Here is a 25,193-nt window from a genome sequence, read left to right on the forward strand (position 1 = left end):
AAAATCATTCTTCCAGCAGACAGTGAAGGGAAGAAATAATACGTCATGCTAAGATTACTGAGCCAATATTTGTCCCCTACATCCTTTTTGTGCATGTTGAAGTGCACTGCTGGTCTGTGTTAAATAAGCTGAGGTAGAATGGAAAGCAACGAATTTATGCTCCCTGGGTGTTGAGCAACTAATTTAACTCTTGCTGGCACATGGACTATAAATAGAAAAAGATGGTATGATTTCACACTGATAACATTTCTATAAAAGTTAATCAAACACTAAGGAAACAATTTTTTCTTCGTACCTATCTGCCCTATCAGGAATAACAAATAGGAGTTGTGTTGTCTTTAATCCAAAGCAAGCAAGAGATGCTATGTGTGATGACTTGCCAGAGGGTTGGCACTCTAAACGTAAGATGCACCCTCACCTGCTTGGCAATACACCTTCTGCTTCTCTCACCCTTGTCCCAGTAAAGGCAAATAAAAGACTTGTGGGCTGGACAGCTCTGCATGTCATAGGAGCTACAGGAGAAAGGAGACGATTGGGAGGGGCTCATTCTCTTGCTCTCACATGGAAGTGGAGGGAAACAGCAGATTAGATGAATTATCTAACTTGGCAGGCAGAGCAGAGTTATAGGTGCTTTTTTCATCAGTTGACAGGCTGTGCTCATCTCTACATGCATTTGTACAAGCAGAACACTTTCCCTGGGTAATTTTCATATCCATCGAAACCATTACTGTAATACGCATAGGTTGGTCACAACATCCTCATCCCAACATTAAAGAGGGTTACCATCTTCAACCAAGTCGACTGAAACCAAATACTTCCACAACCTTCCAGTGACTGGGATATGGTTTCAGTTTTTATGGGCTTAATGTACAAATATAATACAAGAATACAACATGGTGTATTTTTATATTATATTGAGTCAGATGTAACTTTCCATGTTTGAGATTATTGATGGCTCTTTCACAGGTTTTTCTTTTTAATGGAAATGAATTGACTCAAACTCAACAGCTTAAAGTATTTTCCTTTTAGAACATTCTCAGCTGTATAATCTGTATGCATCCACTGTCTTCAAGGAGAGTACTGTACATACAGATGTCAATTTTTTCAGATTCATGACTGAAATTGCTAGACAACAACATTCCTTGCAGAGATGTGCGTTGTATCTAATCAGAAGTCAAGTAGTTCTGTCTCTAACACAGGTTTTGTTTAACCAAAGGCTAAAAGATTACAACACCAGATAAAAAGAAAAGTTTTCCAAATGCATAAACGTAGGGTAAAATCACAAAATAAGAGTCGATGACTACCCTCAAAGTAAAGTTTATTAGGAAATAAACAGAAATGAGTGATCATCCAACAGTAAAGCAAGATACAAGCATGTTTGGGGCAATTGAAAATGTAAGAAGCCCCTGCTCACATTAGTCTTTGGCATTTCAATCACCCCATATAAAGGAGAAACAGAAAATCCTTAGGGTTTTTAACTATTTTCATTGTATTTATATTCATTAATTTCAAATTAATACAAACATTGAAAGATTTAGGAGCCTGCAGCATCTTGTCTCCTCTGCTGCTTCATATCACCTGGTGGTCCCATCTGCACCCCTCCTGGGCTGATACCACTTGCTTTGATATTGACACAGTTCAGACTCAATCCAGTCTTCAAAGAAAAATGGGCATGAAAATCCCTCAGTCCCCCTTTACGCTCTGAGCCCAGGGCATGCGCACAATTCCAAAGGGCTGCACAATCCAATGGGTATTATTTTGTACTTCATAAAATTAACAGCCTTTACAGAAAACAGGATTTGGAGACACATTTCAGCCATGCGATCATTTAAAGTCTGGTAGATGAAACAACAGCTACAGTATCAGTTCTAATTACTTTCATATCACTGGCATTATTTGCTCAATTTTCTAAAGTAAGTTTATTATCGTGGATATTAAGAAACAGAATAAAAGAAGTTGAGAAAGACTACATTGCTTATTTTAGATAATTGTTCTAAACTGCTCTGCATTAGCTGCCATTTACTTACCACACACAGTTCCCTCTGTTAATTTACTATTTCAGCTTGCAAGAAGGGATGATCCAGGTAAAAACAAAATACAAAAATGCCTCAGGTTTACTCTTAATGGTATTTTCTCTGTAGCAGGGAAACCAGCCCCTTCTTTATGAAATGTACACTCAGACCCTATTCACCTATTATTAGTAATGTTTTAAATATTTGATAATATTTACTAAATATCTATTAATATTTAATAATTATTAGTAGTACTATTTTTAATAAATCACACTCAGAAGTCAAGACAGCAAACCAAATTCAGTGGCACAAAAGAGAGTAGTGAATGCTACACAGATGCCATTAGTCCTAAATTAGATAGAAACTCCTGTCATGACAATCCTGGAATATATCTATTTAATACCACTCCAGAAAGAAGGGCATTTTTTGGACTTACGGTTAGTTGTCCTGCTTTGGTCACTCTGAGCACTGTCATTTGACTGGTTGCTGGAAACAGAGGAGACGCTTGAGCTCCTGACGAAACCAAACGCAGCCAGCTTGGCTGCTGGTAGCCGTGAATAACCTGGAGGACGAAGTCCAGACTGGCAGGGCTTGGGGAGATTGGATTTTGCAGCGCTTGGACATGATCCTTTCTTAAGCTCAACTGAAAGAAGAAAAAAGAAATAATTGAAAAAAAAAATAAACTAAACTGGGAGATACTGACCATTACCTGTACCACTCAGCTGCATAAAGGCAATATTAAGATTGAATACAAGTTTTAATGGCTGATCAAACTGCAGTGATGTCCTATTCTTTGCTGCACTAAAAAGACATTTGGTAGAAAAATTACAGGTCACAATAATTTTTAAAATGTAAAATGTGCCAAATATCCATAAGGCATAATTCATACTTTCAGCAAAGTAATACAGTTCAGTGCTACTAAGATTTTGTTTCAATGTTATCTTCTTTAATGCTGTATCACTTTCTAATTTTACATTTGCTATGTGCCAATTAAAAAACCCTCCTACACAGAGACAAACACGCAATGCATAACCTCCAATTTTGGAAACTATTGTAGACCGCCAACAAGCTCCTTCAAGGACACAGAACATCTTTGTATTCCATCAAAGAAAACACTGCTTTGAAGGTTTGCTTTCAAATTTCACTAAAAGAAAATTTCCTTTTCTTGCCCCAAACCTGGGAACAAGGACATGACCCATAAAGTTGTACTTTTTTAACATATCACCAGCCATTTCCAGGGGTGGACTTCTCTCCATTAGGCCATCATCCCTTGTCAATGACATTAGCCAAGTCTCAGCCAACTGCCAATGGCAGATTTACAACACATGAAGTTAGGCACCAACAGTAGTTCAGCTGCCATATCTGCCAGTGGTAACTACTAACTGGTCTTCTGTCTTCAGCTTGTGTCCTAACCTGTGTTTTGCTGCTCTTGCTTAGGCAAAGTTTCCTAGACAAATCCAGAACATGGGTTCATAAATGTTCTACATTGTCCTCATGGGCCAAAGGTCCATGAACATGGCAGGATTGTCTTCAAGGCCAAGGAGCAAAGATCAGAGTTTGCTTTTGATTGGAAGGTCTGGATACCAAATGAACCTTGACCTCAACTGTACATAAATTTGGACAGTTTTTCTTTGTAGATTTGACAATATAAGATTCCTGTTCCTTGTGGAACCCAGAGCAGAAAAACCCCACATGTTTTTTATTAAAATATTAACAACTTTATTTAAAAACTAATGCTTGAGTGTTTAATCAGTCATCACGACCAGTGGCATAGGAGACAAGGCAGCATTAAAAATTATCAACATATTCTGCCAGAAAAGGCCACAAAGTCACCCTTTTTCCATTCTTATTCAGTGAACACTATTTGTACACTAGCCTGACACATACTTCAAAGGAAGAAATGAACATTCATAATATAAAGAAAAATACAAATTAACTGCACAGTAAGAATATGGTCTTCATATTATTACAGCATTTAATTCCTTTTGTAAACTATGTAGGTCACAGTCTTATTAATTTTAATGAAGCATTACACTTTGCAGAGACTTTGGAGAAAACAAGACTAACTCCTTTGAGCAGAAAAGTGTTACGGGGATTTTGAAAGATAGTTGTGTACCTCATCCCAATATTAATGCTAAGCTTTGTTTAACAAAACTAAGCCTTTTCTTTTGAAACAGAAATATGTGTTACACCAAGCTAAAAAGAGTTTTGTTATCCTATAAACCACATTCCTATAAAGACATCAAAAATGCTTCTTGCTCAACAAACAAAGCAATTTATGTACTCTGGGCCCTTAAAAATGCATTTTTGTGCACACTTTTCGCAAGCTGAGCCCTTTATTAAGACTCAGGAAGATGGATGCCTGACTGCAGCACCTTCACCAGCCCAGAGGAGTACATGCTATGCAGAGTAATCCAAATGAAAATAACAAATATCTATAGTGTGTAATAAAAGACTGTTAAAATCCCCACTCACTGGGGACTGCCTGTTCTCTGCACCACAATGCAACCTGTAGTCCACAACACATCAAGCACCATAAGTGTCACTAAAGAAGAATAATTTTCCTAAAACCAGACAATTTTCAGTGACAAGATGCTCAGCCATCATCTTTACCTTTTCTTCAAAGTCATTGTCCCAGACTTGGGTAGAGGATTCAGTGGTTTTTTTCTCACACTTTCATGTGTGTTTCTAGTTCATTGCTTCAATTCAAATTCCCCCTGAACTAACAATATTTTGCATCTTGAACTCATCATGGTTCTTAAATTATTTTTCACTTTTCTTTGTAATCCAGTTCTTCTGTACCATGTGGACCTAAGGGCAGGACATTATCCTCATTAGGGATGTATTCAAATCCTTAAAACTAAGTAATTTTGTGTCTTCTTTCTCATCAAAATACGTGAGATATCATCCTATTGTATATATTTTCTGTTCTAAATATCATAAAGTTTTATCACAGATGTTCTTTATTTTTAAAAAGTATAGAAGCGCTGCTGTAAACAAGGTCTGGGAGTTCAAAACAGAAGTTATTTTTATGAGCAGCTTTCATTTTAATAAAAATCTGCCAAAAGAAGCTTAAAAATTGGCAAAAATCTTTCAATTGTCTCACTGCCTGAAGCTAATTATAGAATTAAGTATTGTTGTCTGTACACACACAAGTGATTTTCCATGACACATCAAGCTGTTCACACCCAGAAACATGAAAAGATTCTGAGGTAGGGACTGATTGACATAAACTAGATGTGCCTGGGGAGACTTGAAAAAGTCTGAGCTACACTTCTTGTGCCTCCCCACTGCACATGAACTCCATCTTCATGCACATGAGAGAAGCAATTTTCATGTGACTTCTCTGTGAAATTTGAAGTGCATTTTAGCTGAAATGAATGAAAAATTACATATAAGAATGACACAGATATGTTCTTATGAAAAAGAGTAGTGGTTCAAGACTGCAATTCCACAATTCAGAAATCCTTGGCAAGCCTTTGCTATATTGTGATAAGGGGTTTGGGTTTGCTTTGCTTTGCTGCCTTTTTTTTTTTTTTTTTTAGCAGCAGCATTTCTGTTCAAACTTTAATTATCAGATGTCATTTTCTCTCACTTTTTGATGCTCTGAACATCACTATTCTCGTTTCATATTGGGGAATCAGGGCAAAGAACTTACCTGCAAAGCCACTGCATTAATCAGAGATAATACAAGCAGAGATATCCCACCTCAGAATTAACCCAATCACTGGTATCTTTGCATATTGAAACCAAATTGCACAGGTGATAAATCTATTCTGTTGCCACTACATTTGCGGTTTCCCTGTATAGATATAACAATTTCTCTCTTAGCACATTCTCAACAACCCAAGAACTTGTCATCTCACAATTCCTTCCAACTGTAAATGTCTGTGTTAACTTTGCAGCTAATGTGCAAAGCAGGAGCATCCCTCAGAAACTTCCAATACAGGAATTGTCAATGCCTGAATCTCACTCACTGAATTTTCCACTCAAAGCCCAAAGCAACAAGAACATTTCTCTGTGCACCAGAACCACATCTTATCCCCCCAGCTGCAGCTCATCTGCTGCTCAGAAGTGCCGTGGATGCCCAGCCAACAATGATGCTTGGGACAAGGTAGGGTATGAAGTATTTGTCTGCTGTTACACCCAGATTGTTACAGGTACTGTTCTTATGAATGACAGTTTGGTACAACAGTCATATAGACAACCTTTGTCATATGATTTGCTTTAGTTCTTTGAAGATGCAGTAATTGTTGGGAGTAGAAAGGTGGAAGATAGTTGTGTCTCAAGTAGGATGACAATGTCCTTAAAAAAACTCATGAGGAGCTGTATGTGTACCTTTGAAACACTTATTTTTTCTTTAGGAAATACAGTCAAATTGCTCTCTCAAAGAAAGCAGAGTGTCAAATGTAAGCTCTGCAGATAAGTGGAAGACAGAGAATATTTTCCTCTCTGAATTCCCCCCTTGTCACCTCTTAGACCATTAACAAGGTTGCCAGTTCCAAGTACCTCAGACTGCAAACCTATAAACTAAGAACACAGCTGGAATATCAGTGAGGCAACATTTCAGGAAGTAACCTCAAAACTCCTTTTCTATCATCAAATCTCATTTTCACATTCAATTCTTAGGTTTTCCTGAGAATAAACATGAAAATAAAGCTTTCCTACTGGGAGAAAGCTGTAGACACATTGTAGCATTCATGATGAAATACATTATACATATGCAGAGACACAAATAAATGTATGTATGTGTGTCTGTCTGAGTAATGAGAAACATTGTTGTCCTGATTTATGTGTAAATTCTATATTTAACAGAAGTTGACTGTCTTAGAAATGAGAGGAGCAGATGGATCCTCAGGACAGACAAAGTTTATACACAGGAAAGTGATAAGGAAATAACATTTCATTAACTCATTCTTTGAGAAAAAATACTGTAAATGCTACTGAAAAATGTGGAATTAAGTTAAATTAATGGGTATAATTAAAGTGAAGCTTTAACTATGAGATCTCTGTTATACTTTTCAAAATCAGAAATTAATTCCTTCAAAGCAATCTGCTAATGAATGCAAATCCTAACACCCTTGCTCCAAGGAGTCTTTATAACAGGGAAAACATATTAATATTTTACATGTTATAGACACACTATCCTTCAATGCTTATTTTGAATTACAAGTTTCCCATAGAAACAGCAGAGCCAATTTACATAAAGTAAACAAATGTTAAGCTTTTGGAGACTCTATTGCACCTATAAGTATATCACAATTCAATGCCTTCCTTTCTTACCTACACTGCAGAATGCTTTTCCTTACAGTCAGATTGTTTGCCTGACCCATCTGAGGCAAAGTGTCATGTAAGGAACAGCACTGCTTAATCAGGAATTTGTAGCCAAGGCCACCACATGTCCTATATCCCACAGATAAAGAAGGATCACTCCTCCAATCACATTTTAGGCATCACACTTAGACACTTAGAGTTCACACTTGAGGGAACAGTCATTATTATTTTACTTTGTACTTTGCATAACTTAAAACTAACACAACCTTTAATGTGCTTGTAGTGCTTGCAGTCTGTAACAGTAGTTTAGGGGTTTAATCATCAATTACTTTCAAGTCAGTTTAATGAATATTATACATGGGCCAAAGCACTCAGTTTATCAGTGCTGCTTAACCAGGCTGCTACATTATAAATGGTATGGCAAAAGGGAATAAAATCCTCATCAAGAGGCACTGCTGCTGTCCTCGATACTGTGCCAGTTTAAAAGCCTTCATGGTATCTCACACTTTGTCACGGGGTAGCAACTGGCTAGATCCTTCTGTTTCCATTACCTCAGGGCAGGACTGAAATCACTAGGATTGGAAACTGGATTAAAAGCTAAGGATCAAGCTGCAAGAGCCACTGATTAGCAATCTTGAAGACAGGCCTGGTATCCTTGAGATGAAAATACCCCCTAGACCCCAGCAGCTTTTGCTGCAGTCACCCAAGCCCTCACACCCCTCAACACCCATGAGCAAGTCTTACTGGCTCTGCTTCCAGTATGCTAACCATATATTCAAGCTTTTCATTTTTTTATGTTTGTAAATATGGTTCCATCAAAGCTGTGTTTAATCCTGCTTTTCAAATATTGCATCAAAAACAATAATGCAGATAAAAGTTTAATACTACAACAAACTGCCAAATTAAGGGAAAGCGGTTGAAAATGGTGTCAGGTACCTTAACACAACTGGCTAAACAGTGCCTGGCCCTACTCTTGAGTCCCTTCAGTCAGCATTCCAACCACTTTTGCATGTCAGGGGTTACTGTCCCATCCATCCCCTCTGTGGCAACCAGGGACCCATCTCTGGTCTGTGTTTGTGCACTGCCATGGACACAGGCATAGGAACCAGTTCTCTGCTGCCTTTGCACTTCTATACTAGTCTTGTCCTATCTTCTGTCAGTTTAGCCTCTTTCATGAGCAATTAATTCTTCTCAAAAGGAAGTACTAAAGCCAAAAGAGTGGTAAGCTGACTTATGAAGTTATACATTGCTGAGAGAAAGTTTGTCTTTGAGGCATAGAAGGAAAAAGGCTTTGGTTGAGGAAAAGTGATTATAAGACAATCTTGAAAGGATAGCTGGAAAATAATTGTCAAAAATAAAGAATGTAAAAAACCCAAAATAAGATCAGAAATGCAGGAAAGATAAATAAGGAGAGGCACTGAACCAATAGGTGTGAGAGGAGTGAGAAGTACTTTGCAACAGAATAAGATGTTGCAGAAAAATTAAACTGAAATTAAACTAAATTAAACTAAAATTAAACTAAAATTAAAATTAAAAATTAAACACTTTTTCTTTTGCAAGGAAAATGGAAGGTGAGATGCCAGAAGTTAAAGCAATGTGTCCTGAGACAGACAGTGAAAAACTAGAGACATTAGCAACCTCTCTGAAACAAGTCTTGGGTAATTTCAAATCAATAAAAACAGTCAGAGCCCAAACACCAGATGAGACACATTTTGGGATACTGAAAGAGATGACAGATTATTGGACTACCATGAGTTATCTTTAACAGCATTTTTGAAACAGTAAGGTATCAATAGACTAGAAAGAAACAAGTAAAATAGCAGTTGTAGGAAGGAAATTATGGAGAGCTATGACTTAAATTTGACCTTCAAAACAGACAAGGTCCAAGAAATAATCAGTGATTAAAAAAACCCCAGTAAACAGCAACAAAAAACTTTTGAGAAATATGAAAACTTTAGGAAATAAAACTTTAGTGGAATAGAATCACACTAACAGCTAGTTAAATTTCCTCATGTATACTTATCATGCACTGGCAATTTTAAAGTTACCATTATAGACATTAAATAAGATCAATAGGCTGGTTCTGCTTAGATTTTAGAATGTCATAACATAGGAAGACAGTAAATTAATATATACAAGTTCCTTTATGGATTAAAAATGGCTAAGGAAAAGCCATGTCTGCTGTCTTCAATGATGCAGGATAATATGGATAATGGATGGACGATGGATGAATAAAAATCAAGGCAATGTTCATTTCTGATGGTAATAGGTCTGATTTGTACATTTCTTTCACATCTACCTTCCAAGCTGGTTCCTGTTATACAATGCCTTACCCTACTCACATCCTGACCTCAGAACCTCTTGCAGTTCCATTTAGATGGAAATCATGATCCAAGTATACTCTGAACCTGTATTGCCATGTTTAATGCTGATTGACCTCAAGTCACAGGGTTGAAATGGCATTTACTACCCAGCCTGCAACCCTGGAGTGTCTCAGAAGTCACACACAGCTGAGTTTGGTCAGCTTCTGCTAATGGCATCAACAAAGATAAACTCCACATGCAGGGTCAGATAGTAAAGGATAGTGGCAATAGGCACTGTGTTACAGAGATTTGATCTAATTTGATTTTCTGATAAACCCCAAATCCTGTCAACTAGCATTACTGACTGAGACTGTCCTCTTAGGGTAAAGTCAAGACACTCCAGCACATTTCCATTCTAAATTTCTCCAGCTTCTTACTATGGAGAAATAGTGGGGCAAGAGAATAATAGTTTTCAAATACTTGCAAAGAGAAGAAGACCCCACGACCACTCCAGATGGAAGAGGAAGTAAATTGCAACAAAGGGGATTAGGCAAAACATTAGAGAAAACTCTTAACTGGAAAGAAGGTAACGCATTGGAGCAGTCCTGCTTTATGAGGCTCCACGACCTCATATTGAAGGTTTATATAAGTAGTTTTCTGTGAACAGGTTAAATAAGCATGTATCAGAAGGAATTCCATCTTGGCACAAGAGGAGGGTTCATATGACCCCAAGTCATTACTTAACTTTAGCTGTTACAACTATTTTAAAATATCTCTGCAGACTTGTAGGCTGTTAAGCAGCTGCTGTGTTTTACACTGGAAATGACTGATTTTCAGTTCTCTGAACTTGCTGCTGTTTACATATGCATTGTTAAAACCTCAAAACTTTTCCAGGCTACCAAGGAGTGTCCTGTAGAAAAGACTGTTATTTCTGTCTTGTGGCTTCGTACACTTCTTCCAGCTCTGCTCTTGCTTTTCCCTCCCCTATAATTCTGCCCAGGGTCATGCTAAGCTGGGCAGTAACTGGGAAGAAAAAGATATTAGAAATGTTGTCTCTAAGGAGATGTATACCAGGGCTTCAGAGAATCAAGATCTCTGAACACTGAACACTGTCCAGGCTTTCAAAGCACAGTATAGTGGGGAATGTCAAACCCAAACTGAATTATTGGGTCTTCATTATGGAAAAAAATGTCTCATTATCTTTTGCAGGACAAAAGGGAAGATTTTCAGGCATTAACAAGGTGGAGGAAGACAAAAAGAAACACAATGAGAATTATTTCTCAAAATTATTCTCCTCCTTTGGCAATGACCTGCTAAACAACCTCTGTTCAAGCCTCAGACTTCCTAGTCAGCTTTGCTATAGGATAAAACGACACACCTCAAAATGTGCTGGTGGAGCTTTCTAGGATTAGGTCAGAATGTTGCTTATTTTATGATATTTCTTTCTGAAAAAAAAAATCTTATTGGTGACTACAGTAAGAGGAAAGCAAAGAAAGTTCATACATTACCTGAAGCATCAGGATGATAGAGGCTGGGAGGATTTGTTATTTCCCCTTGCTGATGGAGACAGCTACCTGAGGATCTTTGACTTGCAATGAGAATCCTGCTCTTTGCAGATGGTAACCTGGACACTGCACCCAGTCCTAACTGTGGCTTGAGTATCATGGCAGATCGATAAAAACTTGGTGGGACCTCATAATGAGTATATGGTGAAGGGCAAAACTCATCTTTCGCAGGCCTTTCCCCAACCTACAGAAAAATCATTAACACAGGTATTAAGCAATAAATCAATAAACCCAAACAAGATGGAGCTCTAAATTCTTGTAAAGGCTAAATTTCCCTCCTTGTGAAACAGGGTTTCAGAGCACGCTGAACTTTCAAAAAGTGATTCTTCTACCACATGAATTGCTCTCCAAAAATATATATATTACACACTCAATATACAACTAAACCCAAATAAAGAATTGATCTCTTTCCCCAAAGAAAACAGACACATGGAAGGTCTTCCATTAGTGAAAATTAAGTTACTGTTAAATCGCAAAAGGTTATATTAATTACAGAGGTAGATACACCAAGAGAGTGTTCGAGAGGAATTTTAATTAGAAGTTATTTAAAATATTTTTACCAGGACATAGTTCTAGGAAAAGTTCACTTAAACTTAGCTAAAAATAAAGCTGGAGGTATTTAAGTTCACTTTATCAGAGAAATTGTATTGCCAAATAATTTCTGTGATGAAAAAAGAACTCTCTCTATGTTCTTACTGCAAAATGTTCATTGTAATCTGTGCCCCTGTAGTTCCTCAAAAGAGACCTGGTAGTGGAGGTGGGCACATTTCTGTATCTTACATTTTCAAGGAGCTGTTGAATATTCCAAATCAAAGCTTTAAAACCCAGGTGACCATAAGAACTGGAGAAAGAAAACCAAATCTGTAGATGTGAAACATTTACTGTTTATCACAAATAGATGCTACTCTGTTAAAACCTCTCAGTATTTTAATGGGCATTTACTCTGAGGACAGTGCACTAAGTCCCAGCCTGGAAGCATTGCCAGCAAACTGCTTCATAGCAGTGAACTTGGAGTCAAAGAGTGACCTGTTTCTTCAATTCAGCCCTTGCACCTTTCTGCAGTCAAGCTGGGTTCTGACTCCCACTTTTTTGCTGGGCTGCTTCGTCACTCAGGACAACAATGCAGAGAAATGTCAGTAGTTTTCTTCTCTCACATTTGCAAAGAACCGTTTGCTCTTCTAAGGAGAGTCCAACTTCTTTACCATTTTTTTTATAAAATGCAAATCATCACAATACAGAAAGGACCCATGAACATTTTTTCAGTCAGCCCATTTAGGCCAAGGGGATAGAAAAAAAAATGCATAGGAAATAGGAAATCTGAACTAAATTTGTTTAAAAATTAATCAAAAAGTGCCACAGGCTACCTAGGAAGAAATGTAACTGCCAATTAATTAACTCTGCTGTAAGTTATGATGCATATAATATGCCAAATCAATTTCTATTTAGCAATTATAAGCATTAGAATATGCACTTCAACATTGGCTATAAAAGCTTTGATCCTAGCTCCTTCAAGAGCTTTAATCCTAATTTAGCAAATCTTTAATATGCTAAGAGACAACATTGGCCTTAAACTATTAAACACAGAATTTTTGAGGCCTCTGCACAGCAACTAGGAGAGCAGAAGCAACAAATACTGAGCTTTATACTTTTGCTCCATATTTTTTCTTCTGTTTGCAGTTCTATTTCCTGCCATTTGATCTTCCTGTTTTATTTTTTATTATACTCCCATGACCTATTTCTACAAGTTAGCATGCAGTTTTTTACTGTATATATGATTCTTTAGACTCAGACTGCAGATGTTTGGCTTCTTACTTTAAACTTCTAGATATGAGATTGTTTTTCTGGATAAGCCTCAGTTATCATCTCTCTCCTTGATAAATTTATTTCCATCTGATTAAACTATGCATGTTATCATTTCATATTTAAGTGGCAGAGAAAACACCAAAGCCAAGTATTTCAGTATAAGGAAAAGAGAAAAACTTTAAATAGAGACCATGACTGGGTCAGTTTATTAAAATCTTCTGTTGTTCCTTTTTTCTTTTTCTTTTTTGACAGTATGGTAGAAGTAACACAGAAGGGCAACAAACATGGACACAAAAACAATCAATCACAGTTAGAAAACATCTTCTGAAGCTGAGAGAAGTGAGGATTTAGAATAAAATCATTTAGATTGGAAAAGACCCTTAAGATAATCAAGTCCAACTGAATTTACCCAAATCTCTCTCAAGAATTAGATGCTTTATTTTGAAGATCCCGGTTTTGGGGGACATAAATTTGTTATGAAGATACATTATCTTTCTTTTCTATTTAACTGTGAATACAGAAAGTGTAAAATTCAACTGGTTTCAATAGAATTGTATAAAATTATTGCCATTTTAAAGCTCTTTGAAATATATGGATTAATACAAGATCTGTTAGCATTCTGTACTAAATTTATGTACAAGGGACTTCTAAAGAAAAGATCCCCTGCAACCTGTCCCCTGAGAAGAAGGTCAGTCCAGAGTTTCCTTGTGTGTGGTTGTCAGCTCATTCCCCATACACCCTACTTGATGAATTTGTTAGAAAGAGCTAGAAAGTCTGCAGCAAATACTTAGAGCGCACAGGAATTCCCCAGGCTGGCTAGTTCCAAGCAGAGCTGGCAGCAGGGCCAGCAGGTACAGATGCCCAGCACTTTCCTTCATGTTACTTTGTTTATAACACTGCCAAACATTAATGCCTCAAGCAAGAATTTGCTTGTCAAGTGCTGGCTTCAGGTAACTCTTTGAGAAAAGTGCTGGCAATATTGGTTCAGGCAGTTCAGATAATGTGATTAAGGGGAGAAATTGTTAGTTGGACTTTATAAAAACAACTCCAACTCTCCTACTCCATTTTCCTTGGCAGGCCTTTCGTTCCAACAGACTTTAGTCTGTGCTCTCTGGAGCAGAAAGATGTCTGTGCTGGGGAATGGACCCAAAGAGGTGGTTGAATGGGGCAGGCACAACCTTGGTGAGGCAGGCAGAAGAACTGGTGATCAGCAGACCTTCTTATAGACCCTCACCAGAACAAGAGCTGTTGGCAGCAGCCATAAAATAGTGAATGAAGTGAGCCAGCAATCCCTCTCTGACAGCACATGGACTGTATCTGTACCGACAAACTCTCTCTCTGCAGACCTGGCTGATCCATGCTGATCTTTGGGAGCGGCCTCTAGGTAAGCACACACTGGCAGAGCTGGATCCTGAGCTGAGGAGCGTGCTTCGAGTCCAGCAGTACAAACAACCTTGCATGAGCCTTGGAGGCCATGTCATTGCACTGTTCAGTTCACTAGAACAGCTATAGTCTTTGGGTTCCACAGTTTGAGGTTATCTGCCATGGAGGCAACAAAGTGGCCACAAATACCCATTGTTGCTGACTAGAAGAGGCTGAGGTCCACAGTGACATGGGAAGATCATGTGATGAAGCATGTGGAGAGCAGTGATCTGCCCTGGACAACAGCTGGCTTTCTTAAGCATTTTCCATTTCACTGTGAAAGGTTTGCCAAGATTCCAAAGAAAAGCACTGGAGGAACTACCAATGCCACAGGCAAGGCTGCTGCTTCAACCTTAACTCAATTCCACTATGGACCCAGCCTCTCAGCACAGCTGGACCACCTTCATCCCTGAGCTAGGATTTTTGTCTGAGCTACCCTAAGTGGCCTTTGGCACAGGCAGCTCAAGGAGCCCTGCAGGCTCCCCATGGTGGAGAGGTAGCCCTCAAGTTTTCCTCATAAAGTTCACCAGGTCTTTTCTTGGAGTCTCCTGTCCAAGACAGCACCTTCCAATTCCTTCTAGCTCCTGACACCCAGGGGGATATTTGGTTGTTCCTACCACTTAGCTAGCTTAAGAGATTAGAGGTCTAAGTGATAGCAACTATTTGCACTATCACACCTATGTAAAGAGCTACAAAATGCTAATCAGAGCTCTCCAAAGCCCAAACTGAATATGCAAAATAGTCAATCTGGGATTTTTTTCTCTCATCAAGACAGTCACCATCCTGACATGGAGTCTCCTTGTTTCCCAGACCTTTGTCTTCAACATTCTCCCTTTGCCACAGTGATTTTGATCTATCTCAATCCATCCTAAATGATTTCTTTTGGATTAGACATCACTTATCTGCTATGAACCCATTCTGTGCACAGCTGCTCTTCTATGCATCTGTTCACTTTCATGGATGGCTCATTTTCCTTTCTCTTGATCCATTCTGAGCCAAATCAGTCACCTTTGCATTTCTCTTTCTGGCAGGGTGGCAAGGTTATTGCTTTTACAGTGGCAACTCAAGAAGCAGCTTGCTCAGGTTCAAATCTTACCTCATTGAAGTACCCACTCAAACTCTTACTTCTTGGAGAAATTGTGGAAGATGCTTTGGATCTTCTCCAGTTCATAAGTGTCCTGCTTCTCACCCTAGTCTAGAGAAAGCCATGCTGCAGACTTGCAATAACTTGAGTCTTTTCTCCAGCTAAAAGCAGTCCTCAGTAGTGCACAGAAATCTGTCCTTTACTCACAGATGTTTGCTGATCCTCATGATTATCTGAACCCCATCTGCAATAAACACCTGTGGTCTTCAGACGGTCATTTTACCCTATAAACAGCAAACCAGCTGCACAATCTGGGTTATTTTGGCTTTATTTTCCATTGATATGCATTAAACAGTAATAACTTAGTGATTTCCCTTCACCTTACAAGGCAATGGTGAAGATATACTAATACTAGCTGGCATAGACAAACTCTCAATGACTTTAGTAATTCCTCCTCTGGATACAAAATACAAGTGACAGAGCTAGAAGTGGAAGTTAGCAGTAAAAGGACAGCCGAGACTGTCCTTCATGTGTTTGGGATGAGAAATAACTACAATCCCTCAACACTTCAGTAGGTTGCCTGTTAACATGTCATAAGGGTCAATCTACTCTCACAAATAGTATTTTAATTTGGATGTTTTCCAGCTTCTAGTTGTCAACAATGTCACCAAATTTGTTATTTCAATGCTATTCCTTGGAACAATACTGTATGTAGAAGGAGGCAGGCAATGAAATAGCCTTAATAACACCACGAGACATAGAGTAAAAAAAAAACAAACAAACTTTTTTTAAGACCCATTCAAATTAAAACCACTACTGTTATTTTCAATATTTATATGAAAAGCTTGGTCGCTGAGCTACCACAGGTCCCAAGCAGTGAACATAAGGGCACATGACAGATCTGAATGTAGCTTTTTCTTCCCTGTCCTTTCTCCATCCATGAAGAAAGTTCATTCTTCCTCTACTATGTTCACGTCCCAGCAGGGATTTCAGGAAATCAAAACTCCTACTCAACTTAGCAAAGCAGAAAGACAAAGAGATATCAGGAGCCAGAAGTAGCCAAAGGTATTTCTATCACCCTTTGACTGCTCAGGTTGGCTTTCTAGGGAAAGGAAAAATCTTATTTGAAGTTCAGGTTAAGGTAAAAGACAGCATTAAAATGAGTCAAAATTCAATCTTTTTCTGTATGATACATATAATCTAACAAGGGCTCTGATAGTCCCTGAGTTTCAGTACAGCTAAACAGAAGGGAATTAGTTTAGGCCTTCTAGTGCTCTGTTTACAAAAGCTGCCAGCTTTCTCATTAAGAAGTAAAAGTCTCTGTCAATAAATTACAATCCCTTCCCAGAGCTACATTTTAGGAAAAGAAAAAAAAAATCCATTTATTCAATTCAGCATGTATTTTCCTTTCTAAACATCCCAATTTATAGTACTAGCAGGTGACCAGTTTGCTGTAGAATATTGGTGGATCTCAGTGACAACTTCCAGTCACAACTAAGACATTGCAACAGGGTCCGTGCCAGAAACAGTAAAGTTTATTTCTAATGATCACACATTGTCTTGATTTAGGATTTATATTTGAGGTTTCAGAACTAACTTCTGGCAGCAACAAGTGAGCAAATGATTACCAGCTGGCATATAAAAACAGCTGTTAAAGCTGCAGAAACTTACCTCCTGCAGAAACTTCTCACTCACTGGACCGAAGTGGTGACCTGGGGGTCTAATTCCTGACACCACTAGCCCAGAACCAAAAAGCCTTGGCTTCGGGAGGTCAGGTTTAAATTTGTCATACAGGATGCTGGTGGGCTTTCCCTCTGCTCCATTGGACGCCTTCTGTTCCGTAGATATAGGCATGCTGCATGCAGGACTACCGAAGGGCAGCCCTGCTGGTGCAAACAAAGGGTCGAGCTGCTCTATCGAACGAGGGTTTCTCCTAATGTATGTGATGATTTTAGGTCTCACGGGTTTTGGCAGGGGTATGGCAGGTTTTATCTCAATGTTTTCTTCCAGCTTTTCACTGCAGTCACTGTCCACACCTGTCTTATCTGTGGGAGAGCCCTTGGGGTGAACCAGGATGGGTTTTGGGATGGCGCTGTTGCAAGCAGTCTTGATAGGCACTTTAGGGGGTATGTTTAACAATTGTGTACTATCAATAGGAGGTAGGACTGACAGTTTGTCATCATGAAGGGCATAAAGGTCCTTCAAATTACTGTTTGATAGCGTGGGCTGACCATTACCATCCAGTGTTGCCACTGGGCACACAGGAGTTGGGCCACATAAAAAGACATCAGCCTTTGTTGAAACGTTACAGCTCTCTGGTGCTTCCTCTGGAGGATGTTTCTGTGCATTAGCTGCTTTTTCACTTGAAACTGAAACACCTGAGGTTTCCACATCATTGTTGTGGCTGTCAGGTTGTTGGTTTGACACTGTCTCTGCACTGCATGCTCTGTGATGATCAGAGAGATTGGGAGCAGGCACAACAGCATTCTCAGTGCTTTCTTTGACTAGCATCAGTTTATTCTCATTAACTTTTAAGCGTTTGCTGTCAGATGGATTGATGTTATGTATATGAGATATCTGTTCACCAACTGTTTCAGCACAACCTGCGTCAACTTCATGCAAATTTTCGTTTTTTCTAGGTGTCACTTTGACACTGGATTTACTACCACAGGTGACTGGGAATGTTGTTTCCTCTTCTTCGTCAGTAAAATATTCCTCGTCAACCTGGCTAGTTGCCCTGTTGTCGCTGTCATTGCTTCCTCTCCCTTTCCCAGTGATGGTGACATTATCACTTTGCAATTTGTCATCAGTATAAGTTACCACCTGGCTTGACAGTGGGTCCTCTACTTTATAACAGGTATCTTGAAAATGGAATGCTTGAAATTTTGATGTATCAGACCCAGAGCTTTTCTGTTCCTTCACTGCTGTATTTTCCTCTTTTTGACACCCTAGGAACTCCACCAGCATAATTCTCTCTATCTTTTGTGGACATGTATTTTTATATTGCAGAGATGGTGCAGTCTTTAGCTCCAGCTTTTTACTTTTATCACCCTGACCTAATTGTGCTTCTGATTTACAAACAATCTCATTGAGCTTAACAGCTGAATGTTGAGAATGAGAAGTATGCAGTGTGCTTTCAATGTTAACATTTGGTACATTTTCTGGTTTACTTATTTTCTTGTTCCCTGAGGTAGAAGGTTTGGAATAAAATACAGTATTTTCCTCTGAGGTATTGTCAAGTGGATGAAACATCATCCCAAGAAAATGATCCGTGGATGTTTTCTGTGATTTCTCTGTATTTCCTATCAAATGGTGAGATGTGTCAATGGAGTCCAATGATGCAGAAAGCAGACGTTTACATGACACACGGCCAACGCAATCTTTTGTAAATATTTCAGGCTGAGGAGAGAATTTACTTGGTCTTCCCAAAGAAAGCCTTTTTATTTTTTCCACCTCCACAGTCCTGGGCACTTTTCCCTTGGAAAAGTTCTGGGGGAAGTCAACATCACCTTTGGAAAAAACCTCCAGGTTGGCATCATTTGTGCTACTTTTAAAATTGGACAGACTTTGTCCTCGGCTAATCCTGATATGCCTTGATATATCCTTAGCTTCACCAGTCCTACAATCTTTTCCCATTTCCCTGATTGTGGGGGAGGGCAGCTTACTTTCCTGTACACTTGTGTGACAGGTCCGAGAGTCTTTGAAGGTCAGAAGTCTATTCTGCTCTGTATGTAGATGAGTAACTTTCTCTGTTCCTCCAGAGTATACATTCCCACTCTCATCTGTCAAATCATGTTTCTTAACATCCACATCAGTGATTCTAACTTTTGTTACAATTTGGTTGGCATTGGTATCCCCCACACTCACTATGCTTTCATTATTATTTCTTATTTCACTGCAATTGTCCTGAAGCTGGGTATAACATGACTTGCTTGGAATTAATGGAGCACTCATTTTGAAGCTTCAGGTGACTGCTTTTTTTGGCAGTCTTAATTAATAAGAAAGTTCTTTTTTCCCTATCAAGTTAACTGTTATGCATACTTCACATATGTATTTAAAATAGAAACTGGTCAGTAGGAAATTCACCATCGGAAGGCTTGAAGTCTCTTGTCAGAGTCACATTTTTGTGCTGCTCAGCTGTCTTGTTTGCAGCTTCTGGACTTAGGAAATCTTTATGATGTGTAGTAGAGAGGTTCAACAAAAGCAAAATAGATCTGCCGAGTTCCTTCTGAATGACAGCCAGTTAATCCAGCCAACCTATGAGGAAAAAAAACCAACAAAAAATAACAAAACCAAATAAAATAAAAAAAGAGACAACATTACATCAATGTCAGGAATCATGCTAACTAAGTAAAAGTTAAAACCAACAGCACTCCCAGGTACATCTCCAAGACAGAGTGTTTTCAAACACTTTAGATTCTATTTCAATCACATCTTTGCCCCCAGCAAAGATTCTCAGTGTATCACAGATCTCTCACTTGAGAAGTTATACGGCAGAAACTGTCCTGATTAGAAGAATGGTTGCTACTGTTTTTAAGACACATATATTTACAACTGGAAATAGGCATAAAAAGCCAGGTGAGGTTGGGACCCAGTCTGGAGGGTCTAAATATATTCATATTGTTTCAACAATGACTTTATTACACCAAGAGTGGCTACTGAAGCATTTAAATCCCCAGTGCATATATAGACATAAATAAATTTCCAGGTCCACGAGGAGACATTTATGGGTTTCTCTCTTTGCCTTGTAGAAATCACTGCTATACTTGTGCTGACACCCCATTCCCTTTGACATTTCTTAGACAGATCTATAGATTCCAAGAAATCAAAAACTATGGCAGGAGGCCTGCAAAGAAAAAAATTACTTTTTTTCTGGGACAGATGAATATATGTATTTTCAAATACAGATGATTATACACCAGTCCCAATACAGTGCATTTCCTTTTGGCTCCCTCCCATGTGTGGCTTTGGGAGTCCAGATTTTGCCCTCTAACACCTCCAACAAAATGAAGGTGAGATTCCTGTCTATTCCATGCTTAAATTCAGTCTCTGAGGTATTTCTTGTACCCTGCATGTTCATACCCTTCATCATAAAGAAATATGGACACTGGAAATTGAAACATGCACCACAGTTCTGAGAAGGTGGAATTCAAAGTGCATGCAGTACTCCCAGCTGAGCTGAGTTTCTAACCAAGGGCTCACAGGGGCACAAACTGGAAGTGCTGATTAAGTTCCCTGCTCTGTGTATGGCACCTGGGTGCAAGTCTCAGCTCCTGTGAGCAGGTTCTCCCAGCCTTTGCATTCAGCTCAGCTCTGCTCACATCTGCCTCCGAGCTCAATCCAGTTTCTTTATATGGTGCACACATTCTTGTTGAGTCTGAATTCAGGCTCCTGGCACAGTTTCAGCTCTTTAGCCAATAATAACTAAATAAATTAATTTATGAAACAGAACACAGTATTAAGAATTTCACTTCCGAACCACACAACTGTGTTATTATAGGTGTGTTTAGCAAAGCATTGTAAAGGAAGACTTTTAAGCTACTTCTGTATTTGGTCTTACTGCCAGAGAAAACAGAGAATATCAAATATATGCATTATGGAGATTTTGGTTCATTTGTCATTGTTCTTTCTTTTTCCATAAAAAACAATACTGGAATTTACATACACCACCTGAAAGCTGAACTATAAATGCAAATAATGTCTGTTTTTATCTCTTTGGTTAGGTATGAAGGGGCATTGATGTGGTCCAGAGGGAACTGAGTTCAGTCAGTTCATGTTTGTCCCTCAGCTGGTAAAATGGCAACACTCTCTGGTACCAAAAGTGAGGGTCACAAAGATGATCAAAGGGCTGGGGCATGTGTCTTATGGAAAGAGGCTGAGAGAGTAAGCATTGTTCAGACTGGAGAAGGCAGCTCTGGGGAGGCACTACTGCGGCCTTAGTACCTAAAGGGAGCTTATAAGAAAGATGGATGCAGCATTTTTACCAGGGCCTGAAGTGACAGGACAAGGGGTAACATTTTTTAACTGAAAGCAAGTAGAGTAGATATAAGGAAGAAACTATTCAGTGTGAGGGTGGTGAGACAGTGGAACAAGTTGCTGAGAGAAGCTGTGGATGTTCCATCTCTGGAAATGTTCAAGGCCAGATTGGATGGGGCTTTGGTCTAGTGGAAGATCATTTTTAAGGTCCCTTCTAACCCAAATCCATTCTATGAATTGAATAGAAAGTGCAGCAAGGAAAGCTTTGGGGAATTGAGAAAAATATGGAGGAAACTCATCTTGATCTTTCAAACACTATCTTGTACTCTTTCATGAAAATGTCAACTGATGACCAATAACTTCAACACATTGCAGTGAGCTGACCATGACCGGCTGTCAAATGCCCACCTTCTCTCTCATTCTCCCTTCTCAACAAGACAGAGGGGATAAAACAAGATGAAAAAGCTTAAGAGTTAAGATAAAGACAAGTAGATCACTTACTGAATATCATTATGTGCAGAACAGACCACTTGGGGAATATTAATTTAATTTATTGCCAGTTAAAATACAACTGGATGGTAACAAAGACAAATAGCTAAAATACCTTCCCTCAACCATCTCCTTTTTTGTCTGAGGCTCAATTTCACTCTTTTATTCCTGGCTTCTCCATCCCACCATGCTCTTTCCCTGCCTTGTGCTCCCAGACACATTGAATCCCTGGGTACTATGACAGTATATATAAATAAATAGGTAAATGACAATGATGCTATACATTAAATCTTAAGCACTCTAAGCATCAGGCTGGTGCATTTCAAATGTACACTGATAATTTCTCTTGTTTACATTGACCCCAATACCATTAGTAGCAATGCTAATAAAGACAGTTTTTTTAAAAAAAACAAAGTTGTAGAAGTACCTGTATTTGTTGAAAGCACCTTCACACACAGTGTGTAACAGGCCATGCTGCTATGCTTCAGAGACCAGACCAAGTAATTTGGCTTAATGTTGCTGGTACAAATTTATCAATATGGGGGTCGAAAAGATCTGTCCTCTCTCAAATACAGGGTACTGCACAACCTCAGTTGCCAGTTGAGACTAACCTCTTAAAGCTGCCAGTGTTGGCCAGAGACATGGAATTTAAGAGAAGGGACAATAAAATACTGTTTTACAGCTGCCATTACAATGACTACACAGAATAACAATTCTATGATTGCAAATAATACAAGACTCCATTCTGCTATAGAACATATTGATAGCACAGAACTCCTGCTAAATTAACATAAAAATTTAATCAACCATCTATGTCAATTAATATCTTATTAATCCATGCTCCCTGCTAAGGATACAAACCTCAGGGTTTGGTTCAATTAATGTGTTAGAGACTTACATATTGTGATAGACACATTTGGAAGAAATACATAGTTTTGTGTTACATTTAGGACCTTAGATTTGATCATTCTCCTGTAAATAGCTGCTATTTAAGAAACTTTGGCTTAGGTTTTCTTCAGGATATTTATTTTAAATGGTACTGTCCAGGTTCAACTTTGCTATGCTCTTTGGAGTCAGTGAGATTAAAAGACTCAGCTGTGTCTGGGTTCTGCTGGTTCTTCTCTATTTTTTATTACTCACCTCTCTTGACTGATGCTGGCTGACATACACACATCTGAAATCACTCCCTGCTGTGCAAGAATGCTCTGAGGTGGGAGCAATGTGAACCTCCTAACTTTTCAGATGTCCTCCTCAGCACAAGAGAAGGGGGTAAGAGGAGACTCGATGCCAGCAATGACAATAATACATCACTCAGCAGCATCTTGCTGGGGACTCTGGACAAGAAACATGTTTGCAAATCTTAAAGATTGGACTTGGTATACGTAAACATTTATATGGATAAAAATTTCTTAATACTGTATAGTATAAAAATATCCCCTCTGAATCACTGAGAGTAGAAAATTGAGTCATAGATCCCCATGTCACAGCTTCTTTCCAGGATGCAATATTTGTGAAAAACAAAACAAAACAAAACCCTTTTACAAAGTGATGTGAACATGCTAGACAGTAGAATAAAATTATATCCATCAGACCATGGTTAGCTATGAATCTCATAGGGAGAAGAAAAGTTCAAGGAGACAGAAACAAAATTAAACACTTCTGTCTAACTTCAGCTGTACCAGTTTCCTTCTGAGATGTCGACCTCTTAGGAGTCTCTGTTTTAAACCTGAGCCCCTTTAATGATGATCTAGAAAAGCAGTCTACAAGAGTTTTTTCCCACCTGATAGTACAGTTCCTGCACTAGCCTCCAGGTCCTACCCTACCCTCTGGAGACATCTGGGAGAAGAGGAAGCTGAGCTGCATGATTTCTGCCCCATGACACACAGCAGGGACTGTATCAGCAGAGCTCAAGTTTCTAAACGTAGCTGGCAGGAAAAAGAAAATAGCAGCCTTCCTCTAAACAGTAACAGTAGCGATTTTTTGGTTAAACAAGCAGCATAGAAACATTGTTATCCTCAGCAGGCACCAGATAAAAGTAAAATGATGAAGCATTCCATGCTATTGGTTGTTTTGTTTCCCATTTTCCACAAAAATAGAACAGCAATAATTATGAAATATGCAAAGTAATTATCAAAACACGTGGAGAAATAGAAGTGGAAATAAAGAAACAAAACTTGAAATGTATTGAGAAGTTTGGCTCCTGTATAAAATGCAGGCTGTTACAGCTGCTTACCCATCCCAGTACGAGAAGTCTAAAACCAGAGTATTGACAGCAAGTTATACTAAAAACATCTGGGTGTTCTGGTACTACTGTGCATGGCTTAGGCTGATTGCTTTTTCAGTACAATGCATACTTCTCCGGGGACACCCCCTTGTCGCGGGGGAGAAGCTTGCGTGCCCTCATGAGGTTGAGAGCTATGCTGGAGGTGGTTTGTGCCGCCGGTAGGGTCTCCCATGCCAGACAGGTCTCAGCTGAAGGGTCAGACAAAGTGTGTCCACGGGCAGGATGGGCTTGCTAGCCATCTGGCAACCATCCTAGGAGAAGGACAACTCCAACCCCACACCCGGGCAGATGGAGCTCGTTTAGCCCTGTAAGGCCATCCATCTAAGAGAAGGATACTCTAACCAAACCTACGTCCTGAGGTATTCGCTGTCACCGTCCAAGCTCGCTAGGCCGTGGCAGATGAAGCTTAGGAGTAAAGGGTGGGGCCAGTTCTGTGCACGCTGTGCCTCACCTAAAAAATCCATTGCGCAGGCTCGAAGGGTTCACCCACATTGCAAAGCCCTGTAGCGACAGGTGAGGGTCGAAAACGGCAGGTGATAGGAAGCAGCTGGAAGCCGCAGACCCAACCCTGCATGCAGGCGGTTCAGGATATGGGTCCTTAGAGACTTGACCCCGGAGATGACAGTCTCTTGCGGCAGCATCCTGAATGACCAAGCAGCCTTTTCTAGGGACAGCACTGCTTGCTCCACATGGAGAGGGGCCTAGCAAAGGTGGCCTAAACAAAGCTCATCTCCACACCCGGTTGGATAACCGCGGCCAACCAGCATCTTCCATATGGTCAAACAAAAACAAAGAGATTTCAAAAGCATACACCTGCCTGCAAAGGTGTGCTCAAACTAACACTCACATGTTGGAACATCAGAACCATGCTTGATACTGGGGATAGTGGACGTCCTGAGCGTCGTTCTGCTCTAATTGCCCACGAACTGTCACGGCTCAACATTGACATTGCTGCTCTCAGTGAAGTTCATCTTCATGAGG

The 25,193-nt window shown here is 39.3% G+C and overlaps 1 protein-coding gene across 4 annotated transcripts in view; it reads right to left on the reverse strand.

The window, feature by feature from the left end:
* Positions 1–25,193, reverse strand: part of MTUS2 (microtubule associated scaffold protein 2) — a 291,758-nt gene that overhangs the window by 159,347 nt on the left and 107,218 nt on the right. For all 4 annotated transcript variants that reach the window (XM_071553224.1, XM_071553242.1, XM_071553213.1 and 1 more), the window contains exons 2-4: positions 17,135–19,720; positions 11,098–11,338; positions 2,449–2,655 (exon numbers count right to left, since the gene is read on the reverse strand). In XM_071553224.1, the coding sequence (XP_071409325.1) occupies positions 2,449–2,655; positions 11,098–11,338; positions 17,135–19,417 (2,731 nt within the window). In that variant the 5' untranslated portion in view covers positions 19,418–19,720. The remainder of the gene's footprint in view (positions 1–2,448; positions 2,656–11,097; positions 11,339–17,134; positions 19,721–25,193) is intronic.

The sequence above is a fragment of the Pithys albifrons genome, chromosome 1 (genome assembly GCF_047495875.1).
Source record: "Pithys albifrons albifrons isolate INPA30051 chromosome 1, PitAlb_v1, whole genome shotgun sequence".
Classification (NCBI taxonomy): Eukaryota; Metazoa; Chordata; class Aves; order Passeriformes; family Thamnophilidae; genus Pithys; species Pithys albifrons.